Source organism: Gymnoscopelus microlampas, assembly GCF_963454915.1.
Source record: "Gymnoscopelus microlampas genome assembly, chromosome: 2".
In the NCBI taxonomy this organism is placed as follows: Eukaryota; Metazoa; Chordata; class Actinopteri; order Myctophiformes; family Myctophidae; genus Gymnoscopelus; species Gymnoscopelus microlampas.
The window spans coordinates 44,416,511-44,432,382 of record NC_139939.1 but is presented as its reverse complement, the minus strand read 5'-3'; the positions used below and the strand labels follow the sequence as shown (position 1 = coordinate 44,432,382).

Sequence of the window (15,872 nt, the reverse complement as noted above, 5' to 3'; positions counted from 1 at the left end):
ACGTCCTTTGATAGGAAGACAGAGGAGTATTTGAGGGTCAGTTGAAACTCAGCCAACATCTCTCTCTCTCTCTCTCTCTCTCTCTCTCTCGCTCGGTCGCTCGCTCGCTCCCTCCCTCCCTCCCTCCCTCCCTCCCTATACTCTTCCTCAGTACGCTGCACCATCCTTCTTCCTCTCCATCCATCCATCCATCCATCCATCACTCTGTCCTTCCTCTACTCTCCAGTGGTTCTCAAACTTCTCTCTCTCTCTCTCTCTCTCATTGTGATGAAGCTCATTAGCGGGCTCAGTCAGGTACAGGGGAGGGAGGGAGGCCTACAGTACCAACTTTATATTTAGACACACGGCGGTGTGATGTGGCGATTTTTAATGAGATGTGGGACGCTGGCCTGCATCCTGTCAGTCACACACACACACACACACACACACACACACACACACACACACACACACACACACACACACACACACACACACACACACACACACACACACACACAGTACCCAGAGGAAGAGGGAGACAGAGGGAGATGACTGTAGAGATAGCAAAATGATTCATCTGTACTGTAATGTAAATGTGTGTATTGTTTATTTTTGTAAAACAAATGTTTTGTCTCTGTCTCAGTATGTGTGAACCTTAGAGTCCATTTTTACACTTTAATAGTTAAAGGAGCTGTAAGTGATATTGTTTGGTTAAAACAAAACGTGTTTTTGCAGTAATCATTGCAGAGTGTTTTTTTCAGTAACAGGGGTTTGCCCCCGTCTCAACAGCTCTTCAATAAACAGAAAATACATTTTGACTCAATCAGGCTCAAAATAGGAGGGAGTCAAGGGAGACTCCAGGGTCTGCGGTGCTCTTAAATCGATAGGAAGGTTTTTCTAATCTACAGTCAGGCACGGTGCTGGCGAGCAGAAAGCCCGGTCCCCCATGGTGCGTAGCTTCGTACTGGGGACCTCGAGGAGGAAGCTGTTTGCAGACCTGAGGGTGCGGGTGGAAGTTTGTGGAGTACGCTTAATTAGTTTCTGTTGGTAGGGAGGGGCATGTCCGTTTATGCAGTTATGACTGAGTATATATATATATATATATATATATAGTAACTATTATCAAATGCTTTGATAGGTAATAGAGGTAATTACCTCTCATTAACCGATGATAATTGGCTAATATCGGCTATATCAGCCTCCAATATATTGTGCGCTCCTAGTCTGATTGTGCCAAGTTCAGCTCTCATTTTCGGCTGACAAGATGAAAAGACGTTTGACCTGATTTTTAATGTAGGCTAATTGTCTCTGACCAAGCATGAGGACACATATGAGAAACCTGGATGTCCTGTACTTGGATAATCTGTATAGATAGAGACAAAAGGATCTTCACCTCATGGCATTATAACCCTTATTTTCAAAAAGACATTGAATAATCATTCTATGATCTTTCTCTAACATATCTCTCTAACTAAGATATTCCTAAGGGACGTGGCCATTCACATCCTCCATCCTTGGAGCAGTGTCTGACCAAGTCAAGTGCATTAGATTCAATTGAAAGTGTAAATAACTTAATTAGCCTACACGTCAACGATTCCCAGGCAGAGCTCCAGTCCCTCGGGAGCCATAGGGCTCCTGCTTTTCCATCCATGTTAATCTGTCTACCAGAATTGAGTTGGGAGTCAGCGTTGGAGAGGGTCTCACAGTGTGTCCTGTGATAGGCTCTATTCACAGCAGCCATATTATGAAGACATTCACAGGTGTTACCAATGATACTAATGAAGGCTCTGTTCCATTCTGGTCAAACAGAGTCAGGGTGCTGATATTGTGCATGTTGGCTCACTGGAAACCTTCCAAATGGCCCCTTACAGGGTCCATTTGGTTCCATTTGTACACTCTCAGAGTTATGGGGGTCGTGGAAAGCACTGTGCTACACTAAATGGAACAGAGCCTTCATTAGTATCATTGGTAACACCTGGGAAGGAAGTGATAATATGGCTGCTGTGAATAGAGCCTATTCCAACTGTTAAGAAACTTGTTAGACCTGGCCCGGACTGCTGGTGTAGCGGTCTGGGCACCGCGGCACAGCGCATTGCGGGTTCGAGTCCCGATCCCGATCAACTGTTATCTCTCCTATGGTACCACATCAATACAGCATGGAATTGTGGACAAAATCTTATCCAGCGATAACAAAATGTTCTAAGTTTTGGGTCTGAGAGGATAAATCTCATCAAACGGTGGTCTGTGGCTCAAATGCCAAATAATTAATGGACCTTGATATGAAAAGGGTTGAAAGCCACTGTGGTGTTAAATCAGGGTGTTAAACCAGGAGTATTCAGAGTCCCAAGCACCAGAGTTGGGAACCACACTGGCCTACATCATGTATCACAACCCAATTTACATCCTAAATAATTATTTTCCTCTTCATTCCTCAGAGTATAGTTTCCAAGTATGGCTCTCAGTTCCGGGGCAATTCTCAGCATGATGCTCTGGAGTTTCTTCTCTGGCTCTTGGACAAGGTTCATGAAGACGGCAACCACTCTCCTAACAACAACAACAGCAGCAGCAGCAGCATCAAGACCAAAGCCACTGTCAAGGTAAGTCCACAAATACGATCAAAGGATTTAGATAGGCAGGGGACCATCCTTGAGCTGGGCTTTTTTGGTAGTATCAAAACAAACTATAGAGTACAGTTGATGAGTTTGCATTAAAAAAAAACCATTACATACTTAAGATTTTAACCACATGAACCCCATCGTCCCTATTCTGGGCATAGCAGATCTACAAGCTCACAACACATTGCACGTTGTGTGCGTGAAGATTGCCTATTTTCAGCTAAGAGATGTGTGTAGAGTAAAGAAAGGAGGGGACCAAGTATAGACTCCCGGTGAACCCTGGGCAACAAAGTATATACAGTACGTAGGTGGAACATATGTGTTGTTTCAATGATGAACTTGTGTGTTTCAATAATGATGAGTCAAAACACGTGGCTGTTCGGCCTCTGATGGGCATAGTCAGTGTTACACACTGCACTTCTTGTACTGTTCATAGACAAGATGAAAGGTATAAATAAAGACAAAGCTGAATACACAGCCTTTGCTACTAAATGACACAGACTATATAGATTGTTATAAATTGCTGCCAAATGGAACATATACCCTCGCAGCAAGTTAGTGGGCTCATTTATTACTTGGCACTAACTTTTACTAGAGAATTATTTATCCCATTTCAACTTTATTTTGGCTGAGAAATGACAATAACTTACATCATCACCCATTCACACACACCGTGACCTTTGTCTGACTATGCAACCCGGTTATACTTGTGGAACAGTAAAGATTCCTTAAAATAGCTTCAGCTTTAAGAATTGCAACTACTTGAATCACCTGTGTCCCATCCACAAGCACCTTCCTCAAACCTGCCAACTCTCCTGTTTTCGCCAGGAGACTCCTGTTATTTGACCAACTGTTCTTTGACTCCTGTGCTTCCATTTCTCCTGTTTTCTCCTGTTTTGGGGGATTCCACCCCTTTTGTGTTGTGTCAAAGGCCCATATACCTCCCCTCACTGATATGCTGCCATGGCCATTCATGTTAATTTGCTAGTTTCTTGAGTTTTTGATATGCAAATCACCCTGGCAGTATTAGATTGTTTTTTTTTTGGTTGGAAGGTGTGAGTGCTCTCTCTCTCTCTCTCTCTCTCTCTCTCTCTCTCTCTCTCTCTCTCTCTCTCTCTCTCTCTCTCTCTCTCTCGCGCCATGCATGCAACTTTGATTCTGGCACACACCCCCCCAAAAAACGTCTCTTTCTGAGAGAATGGGAATGTTATTACTTTACTGTAGCTTTATGTATATTATGTCTGGATAAACTCCAGTCCCACATACAGTGTACACATACACTCCATGCATCTTTAAAGAGATTTAGTCACTTTTAAGTCATTAGTGGTTATTATTAATTCAAGTTCAAATGTAGAAATATTTTTCTGCGTATCAACAAAGTTTGGATTCATTAACTGCCCTGGCGGTTCAAGGTCGGCCATCGATGCAGCGGGCTTAACGAGCAGACCTCATTATCAGAGGATTCTGCTAACAGCTGAGGAATGCAGACCTCAATACTAATGCTCCCTGCCTAGCCTTATTTAACCTGAATGGAATAAGTGCAACAGCCTTGCACTCTATAGATTGTTTCGCCCCAGTCAAACAAATCAATGAATAAAGAAAGAGGCATTTTCTGTGAATGAGTCTAAATCTCGTCCATGTCTCCGAGCCACTGTTGTGGCACTTGTACAGTCGCTTTAGGCCAGATCTGAAATCAAACCTTTTGTGTGAAGTGGTGCTTCTCCTGTGTGAACAAGTGAACAGGAGAGGATTGTGAAGAGGTGGGCGGTCTGTTGCTTGTCTCTCACTCCAACTTGTATCTGTCTTTGTCTACCTGCCTCTGTGTTATGTCAGCCAGCCCAAGACTGGACGTGATGCACTGATGGCTGGGTTTTACCATGCCTCTCTGTCATAGTTTAATACACATTAAACAACATTTATATATTTATTATTCCTTTCAATTCTCAAATGACAATTTGGCTTGAACTGGTCAAACTACCTTTCGAAGGAAGCTGTAGAAGCTGTCACACAATTTTTACTAATTGGACTCTGTCTATCTATCTATCTATCTATCTATCTATCTATCTATCTATCTATCTATCTATCTATCTATCTATCTATCTATACTAGCTCTGATTCCAATGAGACACACAGACAGACAGACAGACAGACAGACAGACAGACAGACAGACAAACAGTCAGAAAGACAGACAGACAGACAGACAGACAGACAGACAGACAGACAGACAGACAGACAGACAGACAGACAGACAGACAGACAGACAGACAGACAGACAGACAGACAGACTTTTGGCGGCAAAAAGAGCGGCCAGGTAGAGTGAACTGGAAAACCGCAAGGTTCCCAGTTCGATCCCGGGCTGGGGCGCTCCCCTAGAGTTAGTGTCGAAGTGTCCTTGAGCAAGACGCTGAACCCCTAATTGCTCCCGATGAGCAGGTTGGTGCCTTGCATGGTTTCCTCCGCCATCGGTGTATGAATGTGTGTGTGAATGGGTAATGGCACAATCAATGTAAAGCGCTTCGGATAGAAGCGCTATATAAATGCACCATTTATTAATCCAACGAGATAGAAATTCAGTTGTCATTGCTGCACAAGAGAGATATACATCTAAGCTTCAAAAGTACAGTATACATAAAGAAAATAGGAGCAAACAATTAGTGTCGTACAATAGTATACTGTAAATAAGATACCAGTTACCAAATTGGAGAATTTGTGGCCATCAGTATTTGGACCGACCATGATTTGCATGCATGATGTGAGTCTTTCTTTTCATTTTCATTGAAAAGGGCAAATAAACCAAGATGTTTTGATGAAAAAAACACTTAACTGGCAACATTTAACTCCTCTCAGAACATGTCGTTGTCTCTTTTGATTCATTGCTTTCAATTCATTTCTGAAGTGAAGAGGACAATGTGTCTGAGAGAAATGTAGAGTGGCACAAGGCAGAGAGAGGGTGGCGAGGTGAGCAGGGGAAGCTTTCAGAGGTACTTATCAGCTACTCGTTGATGGCTTCAATTCAGCAAATGGCATAAAGGAGAGACAAGTATGTAGAAGTGAGGCAAATTCATCCATAGAGCCCTGAGAATCTGCAAAGTCATAAACGTACTTTTATCCCAATGCACAACAACCTCCTGTAGTATACCACACATTGATTCCAGAAGGATTTTATACGCAAGTTCACAACACATGCATAATCCTGTTACCCCGACAATCTCTGTAAATCTCCTGTAAATAATCGCATTAACCGCAGTGATCTAATCGACCTTTGGATGTCACAAAACAATCTATGATTAAATAAGGACAAGACTGAGATCCTACAGGTGTTACGATTCAGAGACAGGAGATTTGATTCCTACAGTACTTGACACCATCCATTGTCTCTGAAACCATTGAGCAGGTAAACAGCTTCTTGTTTCAATCCGACACTGAAAATAAAAATAGTATATATGCACGTGTACATATATGTAGTACATATGTATTGTGATGGAACTATGCTCCAGGAGAAGGAGTCACTTAGAGCAGTGGTTCTCAAACTTTTCAGGCCGCGACCCCTCCAAAATAATCATATTTGAACTGGGGACCCCGACAAGCACTTAAAATTGTAGGAGTTGAGGCATTAAATTTAGTTTGACTCAGTTCCATAGATAAATATTGTGAAAATAAGATAATCTATTTTCACCATTGCTCCCTCTTTCTTATATTATTTGACAATTTGGCCAATGTTTGACCAGTTTTCCTAGTGTAGTTTGTTGATTACTTTTGATGCAGTAATGGTCTTTTCTCATTTAATTTCCCGAACCGACGGGTTGAGAACCACTGACTTAGAACAGAGCATGACTAGCGCCAAGTTCCTTGACAGGACCACCATGAGGACATTAGCATCAGCCTTATAGTTCAATGCCACTTCAACTACACCTGCCTATAACCTGGTACAGAGGCACAGCCAAAAGAACAAAGGATAAGCCTCAGATATCTCAAAACCAATTAATGAGAGTAGTCCTTCATCTCACTACAAGAACCCACATTAGCTCTTACCATTTTAAAGAGTTACAGTACATAGGCTGAATGTGGAATCCAACAACTGAGACTCATAATGGTTTACAATATTTTAAATGATCACTGCCAAAAAGATTTTTAAAGGGTGTTTTAAGTACATCAGGGATTCCCAGAGCCTGAACACAGTAGATAAAAAGTGTCACTTTCACTTTGCCTGTTTAATCCACTTTACGGGGCCGCAATGGAAATAAGTCATTTGACTTGTTCTGATCATTCTATTGTATCATGCACTTTGTTGTATGTCTCTTGAATTTATTAAAGACCAGTCAGGCATCTCAAATCATCAGATAGTGGCTTCCTAATGATATGGAAAATATAATCTAGGTCTGGTGATGGTACATTTGGTCATTGTGGACCTACTCATGAATGATCTGAGATCTGCGGAAACTGTGTCCTATTTTAAGACTTAAGACATCTCTGTTCTCCCAGGCTTTTGATGGTTTTGCGTGCGTGCGTGCGTGCGTGCGTGCGTGCGTGCGTGCGTGTGTGTGTGTGTGTGTGTAATTGTTTGTTTGTGTGCGCATGTTTGTGGGGGGTGTCGTTAATGCTGTACTGTATGTAACATGTGAATGTGTATGGGAGGGGTAAGTACATGTTTTCTGCCTGTGTGTGGGTGGGAGACTAGAGTGGTCAATGCATATCTTTGCTACTGTTGTATTTTAGTGAAGTGCATTGAGTTTGCACTTGCATGAAATGTGCTATACAAAAAAAATGTACTTGATTCCCCCGTGTGTGTGTCTCTCTCTCTCTCTCTCTCACACACACACACACACACACACACACACACACACACACACACACACACACACACACACACACACACACACACACACACACACACACCTCTTTCATACCAAATGGTGTTATATGGCTGTTAAGCTTGTTATTTTTGCACAAATCTGTGAAATTTGTTTTAAAAAAAAGAGAGGGAGCTCAAGCTCTAATGTTTTACCAGCCATACATCTGTTCTTGGCTTATTTTTGCATTTAAAAAATTCTCCTGATTATATTTTTATTTTTTTAATAAACAAAACAACATGCACAACTTCTTCAAAAGAACAACGTTGCAGTAATTTTGTTTTTTTTCATGCATACTGTAGTAGATCATCAACCATATTAGTGAAGTAATTTCAATTCTTACAGTAATGGCTTTCGCTTTAATTTCCTTGTAGAGACAAGACCACAGTGCAGTGTATAGTTGCTTATTATGCATGTAATTTTAAATGTATTATTTTTCCTATAGCAAATCAAGATAGTGGGCAATTTACAGTATTCTTGGGTCTAAACAAACATCTTTATAATCGTCACCAACTAGAACAAAACTACCTTACAAGAACAATGTTGGTTTAACAGAGATTTGCAGAAAAATACATATTTTTACATATAATGCTATAATACTAATACATTATACTACAATGCAACTTTAACGAGTTGGCATTTCCTAGTTTTAACTCTAGATACGCTAATTACCGTAACAATCTCACCACAAAGAGCCTTGATTTTAGTTATTGGCTAATTAATTTAGAACGAGTATTCTATATGGATTTATGCTTGGAAAATGCACAGAACATCCAAAGCCTGAAAAATGTGTTGGCCTTGGTCTACATTTCCCAGATTGGGGTTTTATCTTTCAAAATATTCATTTTCAGAAACAACACTATAAGAGACACCTTCTATTCCATGGACCATTATCAAATATATGTGTAAGTGCAATGATAGTTATGAATGTGGGCACATGGACGTGAACTGTGTATTGACCACTCAGCGCAAAAATGTGACCTTTCCCCGAGCATCAAAGATTTCACTTCATTTTTTAAACGCTTTGTAAAAAGCTCTCTCTCTCTCGGAATTTGTGGCATCTCAGAAATGTGACTTAATCAGATTTATGGCTAGTGTTTGGTGGTGCAGACAGTGACAGGAGTCCTTTGATGTAACCTGTGTGAGGGCGAGAGCAGGGAGGCAGATAAATGGCATCTGTCAATCCCAACATCGCTCAGACCACTGCTCATTGAGTGATGATCACAATGATCAGCCATTGATCGGCCGATGTCCCCGGCTTTTTAGGGTTCATCCACAGTACAATGCATTCATCGTTTCATTGTTGCACAGTAGCTATAAAAAATAATTAAAAAGGTTTTTCTGCAAGAAGAATAGGGTATCAACAGTTAATCAAACTAATCATAATGTAATGAAAATAATCTCTATTCTGCGCATGTCATTATAGGTGAACATTTTCAAAAGATTTAAGAACTTTCAAATATTGTTAAAATAGCAGATCTACAAGCTCACAACAAGTCGCATCGTGACGCGTTGTGAGCTTGTAGATTGGCTATTTTCACATTTTTTTAATGTGCAAATCGATGATGTGATTATTCGAAAAAGTAATCGATAGAATAATCGCAAAGAAAATAACCGATAGTTGCAGCCACAAAGAAGAATGCCACACACAGCCCATCCATTTCCTTCCATTTATGCTGCATAAAAACCCATCATGCTGTGTATGAGTGCTGTCAGTGATCTCTTTAGCATAAAACGCACTGGGGAGGCCGACTATGGCAGCAATGCATTAGCACTCCGATGACTGGCAAAGGCAGGGGGAGGATCTTAGATCAAGGACCCCCTCACATTTCACCTGCCACACCACCTGAAAGCAGGATTCATCTTCACTGACATTTACTCGCTGCCCCCATCCATCCATCCATCCATCCATCCATCCATCCATCCATCCATCCATCCACCCCCCCCCGCCCCCACCCACACACACACACACACACACACACACATTCACCCCCCCGGAGAGTGTCAGCCGAGCTCACGTGTGGAGCTATCAATTGCGCTATTTCTGCCCCCGTCGATAAGAGAACTGGCTCACTTCACCACATCCACACAGACCCAATTTCCAAGTCTAAGCAGTTTGATTCAGGGCCATGGGATTTCTTTTCTCTTTCTTTCTTTCTCCCTCTCTCTCTCCGCTATAGCCAAACTCTCCCAGGGCAGAAAGGCCGACCCATTATCGACATTTAAAAACGGAATAATGCATACATTATGCTCTTGCGCTGTTTTTTTTGCATTGGCAGACCTCGTATTCCCACTACTGTCCATAGGGTGAGGCTTTTAAAAACCATTCGCTCATATAAGCTCACCCACGGGAGGCCTACGGCTAAATGTAACTGCTCCCCCCGTGTGTACTCAATCCACGCGTCCCGGGAAATTTATGCCGTACTTTGATAATGTGCGCTGCAGATTTGGTGAATTGAGTTATTTCAGCTTGTGCATTATACAGATATCCACCATAGTTTAGCTAATCCTGTGGGTGGAAGCCCGAGGGAGCAATGAAATGTTACGATTTGAGTTTTTTACTCCAGTCTTTGATATTTGACGTATAATAACGTATCATGGCTTGTTGGTTTGTGTGGTTATGGTTGACATTACCGGGTCAAAACAAACTTTCTCCAGCATTTTTTTTTAAATTTGCATAGAATATAAAATATTTATGCTGACATTTCTGTTATTCTCCAGTTATCTAAGCAGGAACGCAGCTAATTAAGTATGAGGTTAAAAAAAGCATCTGGACAAAGGTCCTATTAGAAGGGGAATTAACATTGCAGGCACTGGGCTGCCTTGGTGTGTGTTCACAGTCTCCTGTTACATAACATAACTTGGTTAACGTTGTTTGGCTGGTTGCACTGCCTTTAACCGTAGTTATGCTTGCTGCACAGGCACATAGTTTATCTAGATGAATGCTGCCCAGTCAGTAAGAATAATAGTAAAGTCAAACGTTACAGAATCTTATGTAAACAATAGACCACATAAGGCATGCAGGTCACATTTTTGTGCTAACTAGAAGAGATGCGGTCACCATTCAGTCCCATTAAAACTGCCAAGTTTACAACAGTGCAAGGTTCAAACTGGGTTACTGTGGAGTTGTTTTGGTGGGTTTCCTGGCGTGTTTAGGTGGACTCTACCCTGCCTGATGGCCCCAGGTTCCCTCCTGAACACTTATATTACACATGAGCAGGAGGAGCCAAATGACAGAAGCAATGCAAGCGGCTGATGAATTCAAAGGTCTTGGTGGCAAATATGCAGATTATAAAGGCATAAATTGAAAGGACATAGCAAGCAATGGGTCATTCACTTAAACAAGATTACAAGGGGATTAGAGATGTTTCCCCTTGTTGGCAAGTACTATAAAACATTGTTAGCAAATAGGTAACCTAGTATTATTCGAGCAAATGTGAGGAGAAACTATATTTTACACACCCATATCTTTTTTTTAATATAGAATTGTAGGCTGCCATCGCGCTACTAGTAAAAGGATCCCTTGAATAGCAATGTATTTTATTTTATTTTTTAAAGGACCATACCAGAGGTCTGGCATATCTTTTTGCCCATTGGCTACGACTCACAGTCTGCTTGGCATTACTGCTGAACATTTTCTGCCATTTGAAGAATTTTCAGATTTAGCTGATTTAGCTTAGTAAACCCACCTTTGGTAAACCCACCTTAAAGTGATCTGCGTTTCTGGCTGATTATTCTGTCACTATAAGGAAGTTAAGGCCATTTGAATTTCGTTCATAAATAGTCTTTTCTCCAGGGACCATGTTCGGCTAGACTTGCCCAATCAATCTGTGCTTTCAAATGCATTAACGCACAATGATAATGTAACTTAATATTATTATATATTATTATATTACAATATTATTATTATTAAAACAAAGTGTTTTGTTATGTAACACATAACAAAACATATACATCAAACATTAACTGCCCTATCTGTCCAGACTGTCCTATTCCAGCAGATTACACAGCGAATGCCATGTTTTTTTTTGCCACGCATCGTTGATTTGAGTCGACTCACAAGCCTCTCCTCTCACTCGTGGCTGTGGTGTCTAATAAACTACTAGTCTGGTTAAATGAAGAGTTCCCTGTCATTTACAAAATGGAAAAAGAATCCCCTGGTCCGTGCTAAAAATAAGCATGAGATACATTAACAACCCACCTTCCAGACGTGCTACCATATAATCATAAAGCAATGCAACGATGGTGTGTAGGTTAAGGTGCCAATCACCGGGCACCTCCATTCCTTCAACATGCCAACAAGAAGGCTTGTCAATTTAGTGTACGTGGTCTTTTCCTTCACCTGTTCAACCCACTCATCACTCCATTTCTCTCTCTGTCCCTCCTTCTGCATTGGTGACTGGCTTCATAGACACCTTTTGTGGGGGTTTATAAGTCTTCATCCTCAGCCCCTCTCCCTCCTCCTCCTCCTCCAACTATCCATCAGTGAATCTTTTGCTTCTGATCTTTGACTGAAACCTGGGTGACAACCTCCCTCTGGGAACCGGAAAACCTCCAACATTTTAACCCATTGAGACCGGGAACGCATCTGTGTACATTTTTAGATTTCTTTGGCTATTAAAAAAAAATAGCAGATCTACAAGCTCATAGCGCGGCACTCGCTTGTAGATCTGCAATTTTTTGAAGTAATCGTGAAAGTTTGTGCAAATCTTTGAATATGTACTTTTTAAAGCGAACATTTGTAACTCAAATCTTTGCTTCTGGGGGGGTCCCTGGAACAAAAATATTTTACAAATGTTGTCTTTAAAAAATATATATATTCAAATATTTGCAAAAATGTTCAAGATTTTTCAAAAATAGCAGATGAGCTTGTATATCTGCTATTTTTGAATAGCCCAAAGCGATCTTAAAATGACACAGATGCGTTCCCGGCCTAAATGGACTAACCCCACCGATCACTAGGCTGCGCTTCCTTTCTAAGCTAAACCACTGTGTGTGCGCACGCGTGCGTGCGTGTCTGTTTGTGAATTCACATGTACACGTGTATATATGCATGAGTGCTTTCAGGGGACATGAATTTAATTTACAGAGAGGTGAAAGAGCATTTCAAAGAGGAAATGAAAAAGTTGTTCCCTTCATGGTGGCAAAACGGCTAGGCTTTAATCTTTATTCTTCTTCTATGCTTGTGTGCAGTAGTGCCAGTGTGGCTCCTTGCGGTGATGCTGTGATTTAACGGCATCCTATAAAAGAGCCCCAGGCCTAAGCAGTTTTTTGTGGCTAAAGGTTGTCTCCATAGAGCACCGAAGTCTGACGTAATTTACACATCCTACCTGGGTCCCGTTTTTTCCACCCCCGTTCTGAATTCCCATAGACGTGTTTAATATCGCGTCAAATAAGCACTGTGTTCCAAAAATAAACAAATGATCCCGGCGGTTTGACTCTTATGGATACGAAGCATCAACTGACGGTGAGAAAACGCTAATGTTACTTCCGACAAATTAGTTACATTTTCGCCAGAAACAGACTGTTTCAAATATGAGTGGACGAGTGACGTCAGGACTTCTGTGCTCTATTAGCATTGTTGTCATACACAGTAGCGGCCAAGATTTACTTTTTAGCTTGCCAGCCAAATGTCTGATAGATGACATTATAAATGACAATAACTTAAAATAATATAATATCAGCTATTTTCAAATGACCGAAATGTATATAGGGCTGAAGTGGTTAATGTATGTCTTGTAATAATAATACAAATCTACAAAGTAACTAGTAACTAAAGTTTGCAAATAACTGTAGTGGAGTAAAATGACAGACAGACAGACAGACAGACAGACAGACAGACAGACAGACAGACAGACAGACAGGCAGACAGACAGACAGACAGACAGACAGACAGACAGACAGACAGGCAGACAGACAGACAGACAGACAGACAGACAGACAGACAGACATGTCTGCTACAGCTACAGGTTGTTGTTTTGGAGTGGATTGAAAGGGGAGGTCATTCAGAGGTAATGCATGGGAATGTACACAACCAACTAAAATGTGGCTGTGATTGTCTCTCTGTTTAAATGCCTGAGTATTTCTCTCTTTCACCAATATTTCTTCCGTCTTTAGAGATCTTTAGAGAAGCATCAAAGCCCTGGGCGCACATGGTGCAACACTGAACCAATTAGCTGCCACTTCTTCCCTTTGGAAGCTCTTTGGTGGGACATTTGTTTAAGGAACTTCAGACAGTCCCTACCCTCATCTTTACTCTCACCATGACATCGAACGATAATCAGGACATTTTGTTGCACGTTATTGTGTTGGAGTTCGCAGGCTTTCTTCAAGGAGCTACAGGGGGCTCCGAATGTTACAGTGTGACTGGTGGTGATTGAACAATTCACATAAAGTCATGGTTTGCGGGCAGCAGACACTTTGTATAAAGAAGTCACAGTGCCGTTCAGAGTACTAGCAGGGTGAGTGAAGCACTATGCCATGGGGGGGTTTATGAATTATTAATTATGTCTTCTCAGGGGGAGAGAGAGAGAGAGAGAGAGAGAGAGAGACATAGAGACAGAGAGAGACAGAGAGAGACAGAGAGCAACACTAGCCCAGGGATTCATTGATCCAAGCTCTGTGAGGGCGGTGGGTACATCCTGTTGGCCACCTCCTGTCCTCTCCTGTTTCCGGTGTCCTGTTCATGTCCATAAGTGTGTGTGTGTGTGTGTGCGTGTGGGTACATGTGCGTGTGTGTGAAGCATTTGGTTGAATGGACCTGGGCACTTGACCTTCTGCTTCTACACATATCACAAGAACAGACAGGGTGCCCTTGGTGACCTCATTTGTCACCAGAGTGCACATGTGCGCTCAATTACAATCAAGTACAGTAACTCAGACTGCCCAAAGTCACCATATAATATAAAAGGCATTTAATGGATCCTACTTGCCAGCTTGGAGGAAACATTTGATTAAACTCATTAGGATTTCATAAACACCTACACACATTCACCTTTTATATAGTTCAGCGGCATTTGAAAGGTACGGTTCCTCTTGTTCTGGATACCAATTTCATTCAATCAGGAGAGAACTCATACAGGATACAGGATAAACAAGTGAAATGAGCCGACAAAATTGGAACTGGAACACTATACAATTTAAAGTAATGAGTACTCTCTTCTGATTGGAAGATGTATTTTCTGTTTATTAAATAGCTGGAGAGATGGGGCGAGCCTGGGCCCTGTTACTGAACAAACAAGCCATAGCAGTGATTACTATCAGAATATAGAGCTATAACTTTTTCACAGACTTTTTTGTTTTAACCAAAACTATCGCTTACACTACCTTTAAAATAGTTCATGGAATTGAAGGTCTCTCTTATACTGTAGTAGAGAGAAAGAGAGAGAGAGAGAATGCATCAAAGCAAAGAGAGTGTCTGGTGGAGAGATCTTCTACTTGACAACCAGTCTTAAGTTGTAATAGGTGCAATGCTCATTTGAAAGTTTACCTGCCCCAGTTCTTCTGCCCCAGATAAACATGTTGACTCAACTAACAGTCCAGACACTTTCACTTCTGTTTTAACATCCCTGTAGGCTACTGAATTTACATGGTTTTATGATTATGAAGTAGGTGAGAGATGATATAGAATTTGGCCTTGGGAAATAGGGTTGAGATTGTTCTGTTTGCTAATTAAGTTGGGAGTTAATTACACCCTAGGTCTGACAGGTACGGCAGCTCAGACAGAAACCTTATCCGTAAGCCAAGGGCCTCTCCTCTCCACGTCTTCTTTTTACACTGATAATTGTCTGGCTTTATCTATGTAATCAGTGTTTACTATTGAGAACCTGTTCAACCGCTATATATGCAGGAGCGGAAATGTTACAGCAGGCTGAAAGTGTGATGTTGATGTTGCTTTTGTTCTACTAATTCTGGTCAAGAAGGTGGGCCTCTTATTATGGCCATTATTCAGTATCTTCTATCTTTGCGAGGCTTACTGTGCGTCCATACTGTATGAGGTCATGTGTTCCCGGTGTTCAGTGGTGTAAAGTAACTATTAGTACATTTAAAAGTACATTTACTCAAGTACTATACTTTCACTTTTACTCCACTACATCTTAGAGGCAAATATTGTACTTTTACTCCACTGCAATTATTTGAAAACTTTAGTTACTAGTTACTTTGCAGATATAAATGATTACATTATAAAACATACATTAACCACTTTAGCCCTATTTTATACCTAGGCTATTTGAAAGTAACCGATCTACAAGCTCACAACGTGTCGCATCGCGACGCGTTGTGAGCTTGTAGATCTGCAATTTTCAAACATTTTAGTACTTTAACTTTTGGTACTTTAAGTACATTTTGATACCAATACTTTTGTACTTTTACTCAAGTAAATTTTGTATTCCGGACTTTTGCTTGTAACAGAGTACTTCTACG

The 15,872-nt window shown here is 41.2% G+C and overlaps 1 protein-coding gene across 1 annotated transcript in view; it reads left to right on the top strand.

The window, feature by feature from the left end:
* The window catches only part of usp43a (ubiquitin specific peptidase 43a), a 133,865-nt gene that overhangs the window by 15,221 nt on the left and 102,772 nt on the right, over positions 1 to 15,872 (top strand). Inside the window, exon 2 of the mRNA XM_084046348.1 lies at positions 2,418 to 2,579. Within this exon, the coding sequence (XP_083902474.1) occupies positions 2,418 to 2,579 (162 nt within the window). The remainder of the gene's footprint in view (positions 1 to 2,417; positions 2,580 to 15,872) is intronic.